Here is a 20707-nt window from a genome sequence, read left to right as displayed (position 1 = left end):
GTGACACGCGTGTTACGAACGGAGCGAGTTGGAGAGGGCGAGGAAGGACGTGCACGCGCGCGCATACTCGTGTCTGTGGACATATACATCGCATCCTCCGAGGTGCGTTTATTGCGCGGCGCGAGTCGAGCGTGCCTCTCGTCCCGCACAGGGGGTGTATTGTTGCTGCTCTCCGGTACGTGCTGATTGAAGCGGCACTTGCGGTCGCTGGAGCCGGGCCCATTTGCCCGAAAGCACGTATTTCTCTCCCTCTCTCTCTTTCTTTCTCTCCTGCCTTATTTCTCTCTTTTTCTGTTTCCTTCACCGAGCGGTGAACGAGCGCTCGATTCATCATCCAAAGTACGACGCGTCGTCGATTATCGTTACGGCGGAGGAGAAGCAAGAAAATGGCCGACAGTTGGACGCAGAGTATTGTTTGCCGGTAAGGAACTGTGACGAGTGTTTCGCACGTCATATGTTTCACAGCGAAACGCTCCGTGAAAATTGCGAATTGCCGACCGATCAAGATTTACCGTAGATCGAGATGGAGAGGTTAGCCGTGTTAGGCACACATTGGCGGAACGACAACGTTCAATCGAACACTCAAACACAATAATATAAATATTGACATTCGGCATTATCCATCTCCGTGTGTCGTTATAATTCTCGCGACAATTTCAAACGCGACGGGCGTTTTTCGCAAAGCGGGCTTCTATCCATAACTCTGCTCCTGTGTGCTCTTGGCTGTAACAAATAATCACAGTCTCGTTTTTAGGTACTTTAAGAATGGCACGTGTCGTGAAGGGAATAATTGCCGGTATCGACATGTACAAGGAAACAGAAATGATACAAGTATCAACGAGGCAACATCGGTCCATATACCCAATGCACACATCGTCACTTGTCGTTTCTTCAAACAGGGCATGTGTAAGTTTGGTAATCAGTGCCGTTTCCGCCACAATTCAGGTACTGGAGATAACAATGCTATACAAACTAACACAATGGAAAATTTTGTCTCGAATCAACACACAGCACATTCTTCAAGAAATAAGTAAGTTGAAATATGAAAATGTTACAAAGGATTATAATACAATGATATATTGATTTAGTCATTCATTTAACTGAATTATATCGTTCTGTACATTTATAGAAAAATTGATAAACGCATCGCTGAAGAATGGGTGAAAGCACCTGAATTTATACCTACAATTGGATCTCCGATCGCTGGCTCATCCTCTACGGACGAGATGTCGTCTGCTTCGGGAACGTCTCCGAGTACATCAATGCCGGTCTCATATGCTCAAGCTGTCAATCCATCTGGTCAAGCCTCGAACCCCGCCTTAGAACCTTTGTGTCCATATGCAGAAGCGACTGGAATCTGTAGAAATACTAACTGCACATATCTACATGGTGACATTTGTGAATTATGTAGCCGCGCGGCCCTTCATCCACACAATGAAGAATTGAGGAAGAAACATACAAATGTAAGCTTTTATTTTGTTGCTATTTTATTAATTATATTGAGTTCATGTAAATATTTTAACATCTATTATTATCAAAGCTATTTTAACATTTTTATTAAATAAAGATTAAGGCTCGGCTCTTTCGCTGCAACCATATTGAATTATGACATCAGAGACGAGAAATGACATGTAAAAAATTTTTTGCGTCGTATAGCTTTATTTTGTATTTTTCCTTTAAAAATATTTTCATATTCTTAAAACTTGTAAAAAATATCAGAAAATAAGATCTGAAAATAAGATCCAATAAATCACGTAAAAGTGCAAAATAATTTTTGAAGTAATGGTATACTGTTTAGCTATCAGAAATCAGAAATCAGATCACTAGATATAGTTGTTTCTGTTAGCAGAGCAGTAACCATTATTTCAAGAATTATTTTATACTTTTACGTGATTTCTTGGACAGATATCTTATTTTTTTTTTACAAGTTTTAAGAATATAAAAATATTATATTTTTAAGGGAAAAGTATAAAGCTATACGATACAAGAAACTTTTTACATGTCATTTCTCACCTCTGATGTCACATAACCCATGTCGCGCTGCGAGAGAACCTTAACGGCATACACATTAAATAATCATGAAATCTCTATCAATTTCTATAATTTAAAGTTTTTTCTTTGGAAATTAAGATACAATAGTAATTTATATAAAATATTAACAACTGTTTTTCAAAAACATCAAGGGTAGTTGCCGCGACCATATTAGGATCGTGGCATCATAGACAAGAAGTCCAGACAGTTTATTGCACCTAATTTGCAAATAAAGAGATATTTGACTAATGACACATGGCTTTAAGGCACTTGTGAAAATGAACGGCTGCTATCCTTTCCTTTCCTGATAGTAAATAGATAACTGTAAAGGGCACGTGAAACGTGAATTTTCTGTTCAAGCAGAAAACACACGGTTTGACAGCTGTCTAAAGAAGTGAAAAAAATGCACATACACATACAAAATGCATATACACAAATTCACATACAAAATTCGAAGGTAACTTTAACTGTCGTCCATTTTTACGAATTTGGTAAGTACGACACAAGTTACATCTGCATGATTAAGTACTTAACACGAAATTAGGTGCGATAAAAAAATTTCATTGTCAGCATGTCATTTAATATAAAGAACAAGGACAAAGATGAAGGATGAATGAGCTTCCTTTCTTCTCAGATTTCGACGAATTTGATTGATCCGATTATGAGCTGTCGTTCGATTAAACGAGCAAAACTAGTCCGACACAAAACTGCGTTGATATCATTGTTATCACTATTTTGTTTCTATGTCAATATCCACTTTTTTTACATGCACGGTTTTAGCGATTAAGAAAATAATTAAACAATTAGCAATTTTTACCGCGACGTTGTGTCGCTATTAATTAGTTCATTAATTAGTTCTTAGTTGAATAGCCTTAAGTAGCCTTAAGAATAATAATGAATTCTTTTCCTAATATTTTAGCATTTATTGAGATACAATTTTCTAACTATCTTTATCTTTATATCTGCATTTATTTCCACTTACATCTCTTATGTAATAAAATTTCAATGAAAAATTCTTAATAGATTTATTTTATTTTATTTTTTTTTTTTTCAAAAAGATCTAGAATTAAGAATTAAAATTTTGCCTGTTTCCAATAGTTTGTAAGAACATATAGTTTGTAATTTCATATGAATACATACTAAATCTTTTATGAATCTAAAAGATGATTTCGCTATTTATATAGGCATGTGTAAAGCAACACGAAGCAGATATGGAATTATCTTTTGCTATTCAACGCAGCAAAGAGAAATCTTGTGGTGTTTGTTTCGAGACAATACTGGAGAAATCCTCACGAGAACAAAGATTCGGTATATTACCAAATTGCAATCATTGCTTCTGCTTAACTTGCATCAGAAAATGGCGCCAGGCCAAACAATTCGACAACAAAATCATAAGAGCATGTCCAGAGTGCCGTATTCCCTCGGATTTCGTCTGCCCCAGTATGTACTGGGTAGACACAAAAGAGGAGAAGGAAAAATTGATAAGAGATTACAAAGGCGCCCTAAGGTACGAAGTGATTGATAATCTATTGTTTCAGTATAACTCAACAATTTATCATTTTTCTTACAGTACCAAGGATTGCAAATACTTCAACAAGGGTCGTGGCAAGTGTCCATTCGGTAATAAATGTTTCTATCTCCACGCGCTTCCAGACGGAACTAAGAAGGATGTGGGCCCACCAGTTCGACAGAGGCGCAACACCGCTGACACCGATATCGACATCTTGCACGTAAGTGCTTATTTACAAAGACATATTTATTTTGATCGCGTTTCATTTATAAATATCGCCGGAGCAAGCGATATAAAATTCATCATATCGAACAGTCGAGCTACATCCGTTTACATAAGTTATATTGCATCCTGGCATACGCAGAACGTGAAAGAGCGGCTTTACACTATTTACAGCAACTGATCTTGTGGGATTTCCTCGATGAAAGGGACGAACGTTGGATGTATCTCGATTTTGAAGATATTCCTTTCTTCTCAGATTCCGACGAATCCGATTGGTCCGATTATGAGCTGTCGTTCGATTAGACGGGCAAAACTAGTCGACCGACACAAAACTGCCTTGATACCATTGTTATCACTATTTTGTTGCTATGTCGATATCCACTTCCTTTATCACTCATGCGCGGCTTTAGCGACTAAGAAAATTATTAAATAATTAGCAAATAATTTAAATTATAATTCGAAGACGTTCTAGTTATGTAGAAGAAAAAAGATATGCGCACTTTCCTAAAATGATAATTTATATATATATAAAAAAGCAAAACGTATCTGATTGGATTTAAAATAATTAAAATGCTTCCTTTTTTTTCCTTTCGTAGGTAATATCTATAATTATTTTTATTTCTATATAAAATGGAGAATAATAGTTATTAAAATCTTTAATATTCGCAACAATAAGAGAAAACCGCATTGATTTTAATAGAATAATAAAATAATGTTTTAATAAATGTTATTCTCAGATTATATAGAAATAATAATTTTAAATATTATCTATAAAAGGAAGATAGTCTTAATTATTTTAAGGACGATTGCATACTTCTATATAAACATTTACGAGATCAACAATTTCACTAATTATCGCGGTGCATAGTCGTGCACAAAAAAAAAATGAAAGACGGGAAATAATATCAACAGTAGTAAAAATTTTCTTGGATACACATCATAACTTCGGAATCATCTTTGTGTAACTTGACCAATGCTCTACTAACCGATTATTCTAGCAACTATTAATTCAGTGGTCCAAATTTCATCAGTGAATAGTCTAAATATCGATATTTTTCCGATGTCCTTTTCCTCATAGTAATATTGTTGATTTTTTTTCTATACTTGATACTAGAATTATTACTATTAAACTATTCCACAATGCATGATCTGGAATATGTCTACATGTTAAATCGAATCATAGAATAAGCAAATCCATGAATAACTGAAATTTTAGTTGATTACCGTCAATGATTAAAAAAAAATTATCCTTTTTTGCTTTCTTTTTTAAGATGATGGTGATAAGGTATATCAAAATAGTTGAAAAGTAGATTTTATAGCTTGTTTTTTGACTAAGGCTTCTTTTCAGTTAATACTAATAGATTAGATTTATTCTATTTTGTGTAATCCCAATAAACATTTGTCATGATGATACATTATTATATGTACTTAATCGATATGTAAAACTGCAGAGAATATGCTATAACATGGGATTTAAACAATATCTTGAACAATGCAAATTACCGTTTGAATCAATTTTATCGGGCTTTATTTGTATTTATAATAAAATATCTATAGAGAGAGTGGGCATGTTTTGTGATTGCAATAAAATTTCGCGCTTGAAAGTAAAGGATAAACTCAAATCAGTATGCGTGTCGTTCGTAAATATAATTCTAACACAATAGTGCAGACAAATGCACGTAACAATCAATAATAAATTTTTTTTTTACAAGCACAAATTTATTATTAATTGTTGCAATTACAAGACATTATATTTTAATTGCAATTATACAAAACAATTATAAATCTTGTCGAAGATTCACAACACTATTCACATGTAAAATAGAAAAACTGGACAACGATTTATTACTTGTGTGATCAGTGTGCATTGTTAGTTCAATTTATCACTAGTTCATATCGAAGGTACGATCTACAACTGTCGTCCTACCTCTTGCTATATGGCTCCGCGAATCTTTATACATATATATATATATATAATACATTTCTTTAAATTATTATACAATTGTATAGCGTTACCCGTGAATAATTATTAGATATTCCTAGGAGCAAGTGTGCAAAGTGAATGTGTAACGATATGTATGCGAGCGTATTGTGTGCGTGTGCGTAAGTGTGCGAATAGAAGTAAGTACGAATATAATATATAAAATAAAAAAAAATATTTGCGCGAAAGAGACAGACTACCGATAACATATATGCGGGATGAATAACAAATGTAATAAAGAGACCGCTTTGTGTGAAGTACGCATTTGTAGGCTCGAGATTTAAGGAAACAATTAGAAATATGCACGACGGAGTTGGACCCACGACAAAGAGCCACGCTGGGAATCATCGTCGATCGTTTTTACATTTTATCGATTTACTAATAATAGCAACATGTTCCGACAACCGTTCTCTCGATATAGAACCATGATAATTACGCTTTGAAGGGCATAGAATTCTTTTGTGTAAAACTGATGAGATGGTACGTAAAAAAATATACACACCAAAGAGATAATGATATTCACCTCTAGCATTGAATATTCCGTGTGATGTCATTTTTTAAACCTTTCGCTAAATGATCTTTCCGCAGTATACACATTTATGACAAATAATCACGTTGTTCTACACAGTTCCTGCTCGCACCTTACAACCTAATTTGTATACATGGTAGGAAGTGACCAGCTTTTACAGCAGAGAACCGTCGGTACTGCCTTTCAAAAGCTATGTGATTATAGAGTAATGTATCGTTCATTGCGCTACAAAGTCAGTTTCTTAATCCGCCTCGACAAAGCGTTTTATCGGCTCGAACTTTCGCTATACTACGAGAATATTGTTTATATTTTCCATAGAATTTCTATGCTGTTAATTTTATCGAACATTGTTAGAATAAAACGCTTTATATTGTTACCGGTAATGTATAATAGAATTTTCTACGGCACGCTGTGCGTTTCGAGCGGCTATTTTTGGAGCTATTTTCTTTAATAAACTCCCTGAGGGAAATAAAAACAAACGCTTAAGCGATTTTTGAATTGTAAGATAGCAAAATTGTATATCGACGAGTCGATTGAGAATTCTTAAGTCAATAATAATTTTGCGAACGACGGAGAACCAATTTTAATGTTTAATATGTTTGGTACCAGAATATATCCGTTGTGGAAGGAAAGCTAAGTTAACTGCGTCGATCGTTATATGTATTTGATGTCATCACTGCCACTTTTTATCTGTCTTGAATTAAGCGTAATGTTATTTATTGTATTAGTATGCTCTAAATACATGAAACGCGAAAGGTGAGATATAAAATTAGGAGTTGATGTTCGTCATCTATACGCGTTTGACGCAGTTCATCTTGGCTTTGACGATTACATTTTTGAAGTTGGGAGTTTATCATACATGATAGCACATATTGATTTTAAAGTCAAGATTTTATTGCGTGATTTTTGTTAATAACGCGAAGAGTTATAAATCAGTTATTCATTCATTGTATTGATTCACTCGGATTATCGGCGGGATAGCGAATGTTAGAACGATATTCTTAATACTTCAATCCCATTCTCAGGATGGTTTCATTAAACTAATTTTTAGAAATTTATGTAGAATTTATGGGACAACCGCGTGCGTTATGTGTCTCTGCGTGCAGAATTCAATCGCCAAGATTCTACCGCAAGTGTGCATTAATCAATCGTACTAAAACGTACCTGCATTGAATACTATATTGCGTAGTGACGAGTATTCTTTTTCCTTTAACAACATCAATACGCTTTACAGATTGTTATATAATTCATTTACATAAGTGAGATTGAGTATCTCCGATAATCTTCCCTTCTTTTTTTTCTTTCGGCTCTTACGGTATGCAATTTTTTTAGGATAATTATTATGTCAATTATTGTCTATTTTATTTTTCAGCGTATTATAATAAATATTTATTTTTAATCAGCGTGTTAAACGAGTATTTTACCGCATGGAAACGCACTGGAAACGCTCAAAGAGTCTTGCGTATTAGAGAGGAACAGGGTTACACTTAAGTTTTTTTAGGGGAAGTAATCTGTTGGTATTACGCTAAATTTCTATACGTAATTAATCCTTATATTTTTGTAACTTTGTCGCGTCGAACTACGTTATAATAAAGGCTCTATAAAGCGGATATAATAAGATATATGATTAAAAATCTTATATTTATTAGGTAGCGCAACCACCATGAAAAAGGTAAAATCAACGTTGAAACCATTGTTGTGCCACAGCTTGTTTCTTACGTCTTTAATAGCTCTTAGATTATTGTGAATGTTTTTTTTAGCCAATAAAAATAATACGTAGATCAAGCAAACTGTATTTTCACTGCATAATGCGAAGCAAATTGCGAACGTTTGCGTTATCTTTAACCATCCTTTTTACACATAAGAATTTAAAGAAATTAATTCTATCAACAGGGAGCGGCAAGATCTGTCCACCTGATTTCTTTCTCCTTTTTTCTATTTTTATTACCATAGCTGATTATGCGATGGCAAAACTCTCGCTGTGTCACGTTTGCTTTGCATTGTCGACGCAGGCAGAGTATAATTACGATCCGTATGTGTTCAAGTTTTCCGACGACGTCCAATTGAAGTACGCTATGTGTACGCACATGTGTAAAAAATACGGGACTCCCCTCGAAAACGAACGCAGGCTACACGAAGCCGTAAATTATTAATTATTAATACCAGCGGAAGATGCGATAGCGATTGCACGAAGATCTACCACGAGCGAAACATCGCTTGCTCCTGGCAGACGCGGAAGCAATCGGTTTGCGAGCTCGAGGGGAAGAAGGAGGGATGCGATCGAATATCTCATATTGATTACATGTATAGAAAAGTTTTCAGTATGTAACGGGAATCTCAGCTATTGCAAAAATGCGAGAAACGTCTGCGAACTTTTCCCCCGTTATGCGCGCGTACGATATTTAAATCGCCACGTTTTCTCCCTCCTTCCCCCGCTGTCGGGGGTCCGCCGTCGGTGATTTTGCGTGTCCGTTCACTTCCGATAAAGTAGGATTAGTGATTAAAAGTCTATATAATGTTGTTAGAAATTGTACGCGATCTGTTGCCGAGGAATTATCCGACCCGGCACGTGTTTTTTTTTTTTTTTCGCGCGTAATTCGCGATTAAATCGTCCGTGGCGGACTGTAACGTTACATCGCGTCGTTGTGTAATCAAGCTTTCCTCGTATTCCTGTACGCGAGGGACAACGATAACGTCTCTCTGCTTCGAACGCTAGTAGGGAAAGTAATGCCGGGGTTTAGTCATCAGTGGATATTGTATGTTCGAGTCCGGCGCGGCGGGAATGAGCAATCCCGCCTTCAATTTCGTTTCTCACAATGATATATTTTTGTTATTGGATGTAGATTAATAAAATCGACAGTGTAAGCCATTAGGAGACCGAGGGTCGAGTGTTTTCATGCATTTTCGTCCCTTTTCGGCTGTCCCTCCACTTTCCAGTCACGGCGTTGTGTCGTCGAATCTCTCGAGAAATTAGAATTTCAACAACGCTAATCTATTTTTTTTTTAATGTACGTGTTTATTTTTTGTTTTTCTGAAATTACACTAACTTTAAAAAAATTTGTCAAATTTCTCGCGGGCGATCGAGGACGAATATATCAACTCAATTTTTTTTTTTATATAAATTTTTTCTTATTACAAATTTATTTTTATATCGTCCGTATTTTCGAAAGAATTGGATTGTCAAAAATTGAATGCAGCATGAAATTGTCTTATCACATGTTTTATAAACGTTATCATTAGCGATTATCGACGTTCCTCAATGTGATACCAGCGACCGTTACGGAATCTCGGAGGGTCGTCTGAAAATGCAGAGCTAGATGGCGATTGCGGTATCGCGTTTGCAGTGAATTCATGTTCGTTCGTGATTTATTTCCAGGGACAATCTGCCTCGCGCGAGATAACGAATGTGTTTGCGAGCATTGTAGAATATATTAAGAAAAATGTATCCAGCGGAATCGTGTTTTCGAGGATGCGACGATCGCAAATTCGCTGATGAGTTTCATGATTAAACGTACGTCAAAATGGTGGACGTCTTCGATGCGTTTAAGAAGAATCTCGACCTTACGAAATAACTTTTTTTTTCGTATATAAATGAATTATTGCATAATTCAAACAGAATCGAGAGAAAAAGACTTTTCTCGCGAGGCGATAGAAAGGAAAGTTTATTTACGACAAGTTCGAGTTACATTTTCTCCGTAACATGTAGAATGTTGGATGTGTCTAAAAATGTTTCTTATCGGAATTGTTAATATTTAATGAGCACGTTGAAACAATAAAGTATTCTTTCTTTCGCTTTATTTATCTCGTAATAGATCACTCACGTTCCGGCATGTAGAACGCGATGATTTTGCTAACGTTAAAAAGTTAATTGATGGATGAGAGATGTAGATAAATGTCGATTAATTGTCGAGAAATTATGATTAATCGTTTTGTATTGAGCGGAGTGAAATAATCACTCGTTGTTTATTTTACTCTTTTTAAAAGCGAATACTTTACGAATAACTTTATCAATGTTACTCGTATTACTTTAGATGTGAACATTTGAAGACTTATATGAAACGGACTTGCCCGTTAATCCTGCAACATTTTTAGTATGTTTTTTTTTAAGTATTTTTTTCTAAATTTTCAAGGAAATTTTCGAAACGTTCGAATCAATTCTCCTAATTGCAAACAGTATGCGAATTTCACTGCGCTTCGGATGGAAAGTTTGAAGTCTGAAAGTCTGAGTAAGAATAAGGATGAAGAAGGAGACAAATGCCAACGGGACATCTGGGATCGGATTTGTTCAATTGACGGGGCAGAGTTTCGTACGAGGTACCACGACGACGATGTTTATGTCACGCGTTTGCGAGGCGCGACTTTGTCGCTCCGCGGGGTAGCATGCAAGAGGGCTCGACCGAGCTCTCGGATTCGCGATAGTTAACTAGAACAGCAAGTTAATCCCGACGAGCACGGCGAATTAGCATATAAATTTGCCGAAATGGTCCCTACATATGTATCCAGCTTGGTCACCGCGAATATCGCGGGATCGCTTTGAGTTGCAAGACGCGGGCTTCTCCCCTTTGTGACTGTATATGATTTCGTTGCTCCCCTTTGTGTCTCTCTGACGCACCGTATGGATATATGACGTGTCAGCGACACATATCACGTTATTTCGAAGGATTCACGAAGGTGGTCTCTGTTCCGACCTCTTTGTCCGAATTTGTCGCGAATCGACAGGGGCGACCGCGAACGTTTCGAACATTATTACGCGTAATCAGAAATTGCGGTTACGCATCGCGTTTACAAAATGAAATGTCGCACCTATTCGATGATGTAACTCGGAAAGCCGATTTAAACGAAAACTCTGCTTTGACACTGTAAAGCAATCGCCGAATTACGTTCCATTTTATATACCCTTTCAGATGTTTTTTTTTTTTGACGGGATTTCGATTAAACCAGAATAAATTTTGCGATACCAGATATACAATAAAAAAAGTATTATTACTCGTAGTCGATATCGCACAATTAAATTCTGATCGGCCTGATCGTTCAAATTACTGAGGTCTAACATGTTTATTGAAGATTGACAAATCTACCGAAATTCACAACAGATGGTAGACAATTGAATGAATTCGAAATTGGACAGATTCGAATTTCATTGTCACGTTTATCCCTCGTATCGTTCGTCAATTTTATCTGTGTGATTTTCGGCTTGGTGTCTCAGTTTGGCGTTTTAAAATCTCGTTGCAGCGCATGCTGTGCCTCGTGATGTTCTGGATAATGGGTATCCTGGCATTCTTGCTGTACGCATGGACTCGCGTGACCAGATTTATCCACGACTTCCAAGAGAGGGAAAGTGAAAACAACATGAACAACGACAACGACAACAACAACAACAACGACAATGACGACGACGACGACGACGATGAACCTAATTACGAGCGAAGGTGAGTTTGGATGCTACCTGACCACCGGAAGTCTAATTAAATGGTCGCCCGTGTGTTTACATTACTTTCGAGTAACCGCGAACGAGAGACCAGAGGCGAGGAAAAAAAAAAAAGGGAAAAAACAGAATCGCAAGACCGACCTCGCTGTGTGCAGGGCGTTCGCGCGGATTCGCGTTTCCGAGGTATAAGCTGGTATAAGCTTAAAAGCGCGGCGAAATGTGCTGGCGCTTAAATTTCCCGTGAAAAAATAATGCAGGGGCTATCGCGGGAACAACGTGCATGCCTGGGAAAGTCATCCCTAACCGATGTTCTTTTCGCGTTAGAGAGCCGCGTGATTATTCTCTTAAAAGAAAATGTTACGTTGCTCGAGCCAAACTGACTTTGTCGGTTCGCGCTTTTTCTGCGTTTCCTCGCCATATGCGCGTGCGGAATTATTGAAATTACCATCATTCGCGTGTACGATGGCGCTTTCGTGCGATTAAGTCTGACGTAGATAAACATTAATTCGCGACGATCGCGAGATACTCGGGAGTACGCGGGAAATGCTTTTCTTTCCTCCCTCGCGAGCTCGAATTTCTTTAAAAATGCGAGAAGTAAATTCGGACAGTAGTGGGTTAATGGGAGGAATCTCAGATCCCGGACGTTAAAGAAAACGTAAAGAAAGGGGAACAGAGGAAAGGGATTAGGTCGGATGGAGCCAAGTAGAAGGGAAAGAGAAGAGAAAAACGGAGAAGAAGATGAAAACGGACGGGAGAATATACAATCGGTTTCTCTGTCGAGTCTATCCAGCACGGTGGAGGATCTCTAAATTGCCTCTGTTTGTTTCGCAAGCAAAGAAGCGCCGCCGTGCATCAAAATGGTCGATCGGCGCGTCGGTAGCCGATGTCTAATATATCGAGGAATTCCCTGTCTCTCTTTCTCCCGGCTTGCTCGTGACCCATCGACTCGGTGTTGATTCACCGCGTTTTCGAGCTGAAAGCTCTTTTGGCCGATCGACGGGAAAGATAAAAGAAAAGGAGTGTCGGCGATAAAGTCGAAACGGGATACAGCACGAGACGACGGTGCCGACGAATGTTATCGCTCGACGCGAGATTAAATCTGTGTGACTTAATACTTGAAATTAACGTATTTTGAGACCAGGATTGTAATTATAGCGCAATGACATTTCACGTATTTATATATATTTGTAAATTATGAATATATAAGTTTAATGATGTTTAACTTTGTTATGTAAAGAGAAAATTGCAAAGAGACGGTATTTCGGTATAGTTTATATAATATTAATTCGTTTCTAATTCGATCGATCAGTTTCATCAATAATAATCACATGCAATCGTTGTATTAATATGATACACTACTCTTGTCTGAGTACTACCTCTTCTTTAAAATAAAAATTTCAGGACACAAATAAGCTTTTAAAAATGTTTTAATGATATAATAATATAAAAAGATATAATAGATTTCTGAAAGGTTATTTATTCTGTTACTTTTGACTTAACCGAAAGAGAGATAGCGTGTGCTCAGACCTTTAACAAGTAGTATATATTTACTTCCATCTCAATACCTTTTAATTTTAATCTCGGTTTAATTTATCGTTAATCTTTTTTTAATTCTGAGAATTAAAAAAGGATGAAAATAAAGGGAAATAAAGTAAGTTTACTTTAATCCGTTGAAATGAAACGATAATTTGTGAAGAATTAAATATAATTTATTCATTTGTTTTTTTATTTTTTATTTTTTTCTCATATTTCAGATCGCGGTCAACGGCGAACGCAGGATGGGCAACGTACGCCCCCGAACGTCAGTTGGCAAGTCGTCGTTTCGCGCTAGTGTGAAGTCGCCGGGACGCGTTGCGCTAATCCACGATAATTCTCGATCATACAAAATCGTACGTTCTCTTTTGTAGACTTTACTGTTCGCGAGTTGACGAGTCCCGAGAGCAGGAGGGAGGAGGGAAATGCCGGGACGAAAGCGCAATTAATTAACGAGTTGCGGGCGCGTTTTGCGAACGGCGATGACACATCGATTCAAATGTTTGTCGGACGGTGCATCGCGCGACGGCCGCCATTATGCGTCATGGCGGTCAATCCGCGACGAAAACGCATCGCAATCGCTCCGTGGATTTTTTCGTAATTTTTTTTCTTTTTCTTACAACGAGCGACTTGCGGCTGAAAATGGAACATCGAGTTATCGTTGTGAGTAGCCGCATACTTTTATTATTCAAATGCAAAATGGTGATCTCTTTGTGTGTAGAACGTACTTAACGACGAGATATTAATTAAAGATCGCATCGAGATATGCGTGACTATCGATATTTAGGACGATTAATTTACAAGAATAATCCTCCAATTCATCGATATTTAGATGCTTCTCAGTTACTTGTGCAGGATGCAAGAATATTTACATTTATTTCAACCTATGCACTTCATACCTATCATCCGTGGCCGATTGTCCACATGAATGATAACTACGAAATGCAATTCCGCGAAAATACATATAATATTTTTTGCGCCTGTCTACGAAACATCTGGATAATCATAAATCATTGATACCGCGTTGTAGATTAAGCATGTAGATATTTATGTCAGATGTTTCAAACAGTCTGAAATATTTGTGATCTATTACATTCAGGTCTTCGAGAACCGCGTTAATTAATTTATAATTAATTAAAAAAAAAATGTACGGAAATTGTTAATAATGCCTCGTCGGTAATGCGATCTACTTCACAATTTTGCACAGCATATTGATATCAAGCTTAACTTAATTTAATAATAATTTAATAATAAATGTAATAATAGGTGTATGTAATAAAATGTAAGTATTTTATTTCGATTATGTTCGAAAGTTTCAGATGAGAAAGGTTTTCGAACGCGTATCAAATAAAAATAAACGCTTCGCGTATAAATCGCAATCGAACGATACTTGACGCGATAGCCGCCATTTCGCGCTGCAATTTTTTTAATAACTTATATCGAAATCATTTCGTAAGTCTCTCGTAGTTTTTTATCCATAGAAAATGCATCGCGGATGAAACCGGATGTCAGTAACGTAAATTGCAAGATGATACGCCGGGATTATTATAAGTATATTATTGGAAGCATTTTTAAAGATATTTCAATATCCTTCAACCAATATGATATGCAATACAACTTTAACTGCGATGCCTATTTCAAGGTATCATATTTGATATCAAATAGCAATGTAATATAATAAATATATATAATAAGTTACAATGAATACCTTATTTCGTACATGGAAAGTGAATTTTAAACGATAAGGTTTTCGAACCTTATCGCGCGTGCGTTCGAAGGGTATGAAGTTGGTGACACGCCGCGCGCGAATGATACTTCAAGTGACAGCCGCCATTCGCTTCGCTCGTATTCCTTGTGATTTTATCACAAAAGAAGACTTGAGTGAAAACAAATGTCGGGAGTAGATCATAAATACCGGTCGCAATTGCAACACGGTATGCCGAGTAGTCGCGAGCGCGTTTTTTTTTTTTTTCATATTCGTCCAACAACGTGACGCAAGATAATCTGAGTGGCGATGCATATTTCGTGCCGCAACATATTGATATTAATTGACATTGTAATAAACATTGTAATGCAATAAATATCTTATTTCGATTTGAATATACGTCAACTTCGCATGAGTACAGTCTTTGCGTAGAGTATAGTCTTAATTACAATATCGATCTTGCATTGCACTGATAGAGACGTAAAATGGTAAAATAGATACTTCGCTTCGGTTTTGTTTCGATTTCAAAAACGAAATTTATATGAAAAAAGCTTCTCGTCGTCGTGGTGCACATCGTCGAAGTTGTCGTTGTACGAATTAAATGATATTTTATATAATAATCATTATTTTGCGTCATAACTTTTAGCGTCTAAAAAACATTGAAGTTACTTTGCATATTTTTTGTGATTTTTTTTGTAAAAAATAACTTGCAAGTCAAAACGAACGTCAGAAGTATTAGGCAAGTTAATTGCAATTGTAATGCGGTATACGGCGAATAATTATAATAATAATTCTAGTTTTTTTATTGTTTTTAATTATATTTAAATTTTGTTTAACTGCGTGTTAAGAATCTTTATTATATATATTTTGCATTGCGTTCTTATGAAAATGACGATGTAACAATATAAATATATAATATATTATAATGCATATTTTATTTAAAAAATGAATTTTATAGAATAAAAATTTTCGATCTTGATATGCGTATTTAATAAAATTATCGATGCGTCATATATTAATGATATTTTATGCAATAGTTATTATTTCGCGCCGTAAATCGAAGAAACGTGTATCATAGAATACATGTTTTCATTAATTTTTTTCATAAAAATAAATAGATGAAAAACAATTTTGAGATTATCGAGACTATAAATATCGCGCATTCGCGATTATTAACAACACAATCATATTATTTCATATTTAAATCTTTTTTCGCGGCTTTATCTCGAAGAATAAACCGCAGATGTGAATTTTACATTTAATTATTTTTTTAGTATTCTCGTATTCAGTATTCTCGTCCCAAAATGCTTGAAAGAATTAATCGCACTCAGTATATTCTGTATCTTAGATATATTTATTAATCTTTTAACTGTGGCATGTAAAAATTTTTATCGAGAAAAATTCTCGAGAAGTAAAAACAAATGCAATATTGAACATTAATATTTAAATTATATTTATTATATATAAAAAATTCGCAGTCGAAAGTTTCTTATTCTTACATTAATTTAAAAAATGACACTATGAACTGCTCGAGAGCTTCGATCGAATTTCATTTTTTTAAATGCATATTAAAATCATATTCGTTTTTATAATTCCTAGGCTGATATTCATAGTCAGTTTTCACATTTAAGATCATTTTAAACATTAATTCAAGATGTAATACGATCATTTCATTGGCTGAGCAAGATTTTAAAACGACCTGAGACCTAACTTAAGATCTTAAATATAAAAACGGACTGTGAATACCGGCCTTAGTCTTTGAAAAACACAAGAAAGAACTCTCGATCAATAGCTTAACATGATGTAATGTTGGTTACCTGATTAATCCATGGCTTTCTATGTTTCTTTTGTAGAATGGCAACATGAAATCACTCAAACACATTTGTATAATCACTCGCGCTAAGCGGTACGGTTTCGTAATTATCGTAACACTCAACACGAGAGTCAAAGCGAAATTGAGTCTCGGGCTTCCTTCGTAGTACAATCGACGCGTCAAGGTCGTGTTTACACTGCTGGCCTGCGTATCGCGCGGTTGCTCGGGAAAAAACAGTCAACGGCTAAATCGAAAACATTCACAAGAACGTAGTCGTTTCCGGGCCGTTGTACCGAGCGGACGCGTCTCTTACTCCTAGATAATTTTTATATTGCGTCATTATGCATCTCTTCCTTTGTCTCCAAATTCTGACTTAGTTTTTATTAATTTTCGATTTTGTATTCTTCAAGACACAGAAGTTAATATGATATCCATTATATTACTAGTGGTAATTATAGTAGTAATAGTAGTAATCACAGAATAAAGCGCGTAAGCTCTGCGTATAATAAAGGGAATACTAGGAAAGGAAATAAATATTAAAATTTGGAAATAAAAATTAAAAATAAAGATTAAACACAATGAACATAAATAAGATATAGTTATATTTACTTATGTCTGTTTTGCAACGTTTAATCTCCTCTCTTCTCTATAATTTTTATTTCTAAAATTTAATATTTATTCTTGTTTCTAATATTGTATGTAGAGTCTAATAGTACACACCATTTAATATAAATCACCTTTCATCGCGAATGAGATTTTTATTAAAATATAACGACTCTTGAAATATAATTATAAAAACGTCCGTATGGAAATTTACAAATGTTAAAAGCTAGACATAAAATATCCCGCGAATGTACAATAATACGTTTGTCGACATAGATAAAAGACTATTTCTCATAAGATTATAACCTCACTATCAATAAACATAAGATATTAAAGGAAAATATTTCAAGAGCGTATTTGGCATCATACATTGTACGTATTCTCGACGTCGGTAGGATTATTCGTAGAACGATAAAATCGTTGGTTTCGAGGAAAATGTAAAGACGTGGGGAACGACGAACTTCGAGGGATGCCAATGTTTACGCTCTATGTTTTTTGATAAGGCGTCTCTTTTCAATGTTGGTCGGCTGAGTCGGCCGACAAGGTCGCCGCGTATAAACGTAACGCTACAGCAGCCAGGCTACAAAACAGCGCGATGTCGCAGTCTCGCGTGATTTCTCATACCGAGCGGTGGCGAGCACACAACAAAGGTCGCGGGTTACCAATTTGTATGCGCGATTGTAATTAAGCGCATCTCTGTCTCGGTACTCATAACCTGCGTTGCATCCCCCGACGCGTGACATCGGAATTTCCTTTCGTCCGTTTCACGCTGTTCGATCTACGTGCGCGATGAAATCGCACGATTGATCATCATCACGTGTTAATTAGAGTCCTGCGGTCGGCGAATACACGCGAATACATCGAATCGGAACGATCGAGACTGTATACGAAGTACGAACTACACGGCGTACATTGGGAATGTCAAAAGCTGAGAGGGTGAGAGTTCGGAAATGCCGAAATATGAATCGCGAGCGAGTGTGAATCGGGAGTGTCGAGAATTTGTTATTAATAATTTCACGAGCGTAATTAGTCGCGTTTTTCTGATCGATACGTATTCGATGGTCCTTCGGAGAAGTGCTCCAACGGATGTCAATTTGGCTGCAAAGCTGGTGGGGAAGCTGGGCAACGAACAGGTTAAGTCGCTTGGTTTAATTCCGTTCATTCTCTGAATAATTGCTAGAGTTATCTGGTAACTACATATTAATTGACATATAAATAAGTCTTATCAATCTCATAATTATTTTGAAAAAAAAGTTATTTTGAGACATTAAAAATAATAAAAGTAATTTTTTTATTTTTATGTTCAATTCTAATGATGAATTTAATTAAATTTAAATTATATTAAATTAATTTTTAAAAGTAAAATTGTAATCTAACATCATGTAAAATATATTCATTAAATTATAATCGATAATAGTATAAAATATAAAAATTGTTTTGTATGCAACATATAATACGATATCCATTAACTTGGTAAATAAAATATCGTGTAATAAACACTACTCTATATTCCAATGTAGTGAATAAATTCATCTATATTTTATATACCAAATATACCAATATATCAATATATACCAAAATTTTTATATTTTTACTTGAATTTGAATATGCATACAAGATGGACATGAAAATTAAATTTGACGAAAATTGATAATTAATTCGTAATATGACACATATTTTTTTAATTTCATAATTTAGATGTGAAACTTGCAGTATTAAAATATGAAAACAGATGTGGAAACGAAACATGAAAGTTTGATTACATTTCAATATATTATATTTATGGTATATAAGGTATATAAAGTATATATAATGGTATATAAAGTATAATATATATTTCAATATATTAAACTTTATATACCATAGTAAAAAATATTAATTCGCGAAATATATTAATTATTTAACATTTCGAGTAATTAATTACAAAATCAATATTATTTTAATTTTTCTAGAATAATTTATTCTATAATTAAATTCTAACATAAATAATGAAATATTAATATAGTTATAAAATTGTAATACAGTTGTAAACTTTTCCTTACATTTTCCTTTTTAATAATAAATGTATTCTTTAAAAAAAGATATAAACTGGTATTAGAATTGAGATATTGCTTTATAGTTTTTTACACTTATATTTTTTATATTTATATTTAGTTACATGTGCGAATTTTTTTCTGTATTTATTACGTGCTTCGTATAAATTTAGGCATTTATTTATTGTACTTGCATTTTAATTTGTAAAATATCCTATCAGATATTTTATCATTCTAAAATCAAAATTGAATGCATTAAATAATAAATAAATTTTTTTGTTTTTTTTCCCTAGAGATATTGTGCACATTACATTTTTCAGAAAATTATTTTACACGAAATAAATATTTACACGAATTAAATATATACGAATAAATGGTTTTCTTAAATAATTTATATATTCAGTGATGAATAAAAATTAACTAATTCAATTATCATTTAAAATTATCGTATGTTGAATTACATCAGTTTGGTAAATAAATAACTTTCAAAAAAATAATGAATAATGAAATTTAGAAATAATCAATTTGATCATACGATAAATACAACAGTGTTTTGACATTTTAAAATTAAAAATCATAGATTTGATTTGGAATACACCATCTTAGACATACACTTATTGTAATAAATAAAAAATAAAATTTATCATTGAATTTAACAAAATATTTGGCACATTATAATATTTAAAATACTAGGGATATTGATATTATTACTTTTTAATTAAATGTGTGAAATATTTTATCAAAAAAATTCAAAATACCTTAAAATTCTCATATAAATTGAAGTATAAAACAAACAATAAAGTAAAATATAAATAGTTTAAGATACACATACATAATACGTCAACATTTTTAAAATTTTAGATAATTATTTCGAGAAAAATTAAACTTTTATTTACCAAATATTATTGCATGATATAATATACGTAAAATGTTGCGATATTTTATTTTATAAAATTCTTTTTTTAAATATTTAATAAAATATAATATGCGCTTTATACACACACATATAAATAAATGTAATTAAATAAACTATTTCAATATATATTTTTTGAAAAAATTATATAATCTTTTTAGAAAATACTTGTTTAAAAAAAACCAAAAAATTCAATACGCACACTAATTACTTTATAAAATATTAATTATCTTGAGCATTGTGTAATTTAGATGTTACATTTGTTTTTTACAGAGATCAACGCAGTTTATTTTATAACTCCAACAGACGGTGAAATGAGAATTTCGACATTGCATTTATTTTTTATTGATGCTCGAAAATGTTGAGTGTATAAGCAAATTGCGGACAATCGCGTTTTAACCAGTTT

The 20707-nt window shown here is 34.4% G+C and overlaps 1 protein-coding gene across 3 annotated transcripts; it reads left to right on the top strand.

Moving 5' to 3' along the window:
* Positions 1-281: 281 nt before the first annotated feature.
* Positions 282-20704, top strand: LOC105427369 (putative E3 ubiquitin-protein ligase makorin-1). Of its 3 annotated transcripts, none has more exons than XM_089075861.1 (7): positions 282-421; positions 755-1030; positions 1130-1463; positions 3216-3538; positions 3602-3761; positions 11506-11702; positions 20575-20704. In XM_089075861.1, exons 1-7 carry the CDS (start codon positions 387-389, stop codon positions 20612-20614), a joined length of 1365 nt encoding a protein of 454 aa, XP_088931987.1. In that variant the 5' UTR covers positions 282-386; the 3' UTR covers positions 20615-20704. The 3 variants fall into 3 exon arrangements, with proteins under 3 accessions (XP_088931987.1, XP_025074119.2, XP_011637365.2); XM_025218334.2 differs by lacking the exon at positions 20575-20704 and adding an exon at positions 13456-15918; XM_011639063.3 differs by lacking the exons at positions 11506-11702; positions 20575-20704 and adding an exon at positions 3938-9142.
* The last annotated feature ends 3 nt before the right edge of the window (positions 20705-20707 follow it).

The sequence above is a fragment of the Pogonomyrmex barbatus genome, unplaced genomic scaffold, assembly GCF_055798465.1.
Source record: "Pogonomyrmex barbatus isolate J1 unplaced genomic scaffold, ASM5579846v1 scaffold1, whole genome shotgun sequence".
NCBI lineage: Eukaryota > Metazoa > Arthropoda > Insecta > Hymenoptera > Formicidae > Pogonomyrmex > Pogonomyrmex barbatus.
Note: the sequence above shows the minus strand (reverse complement) of the source record. Positions and strands in the feature narration are given on the sequence as shown.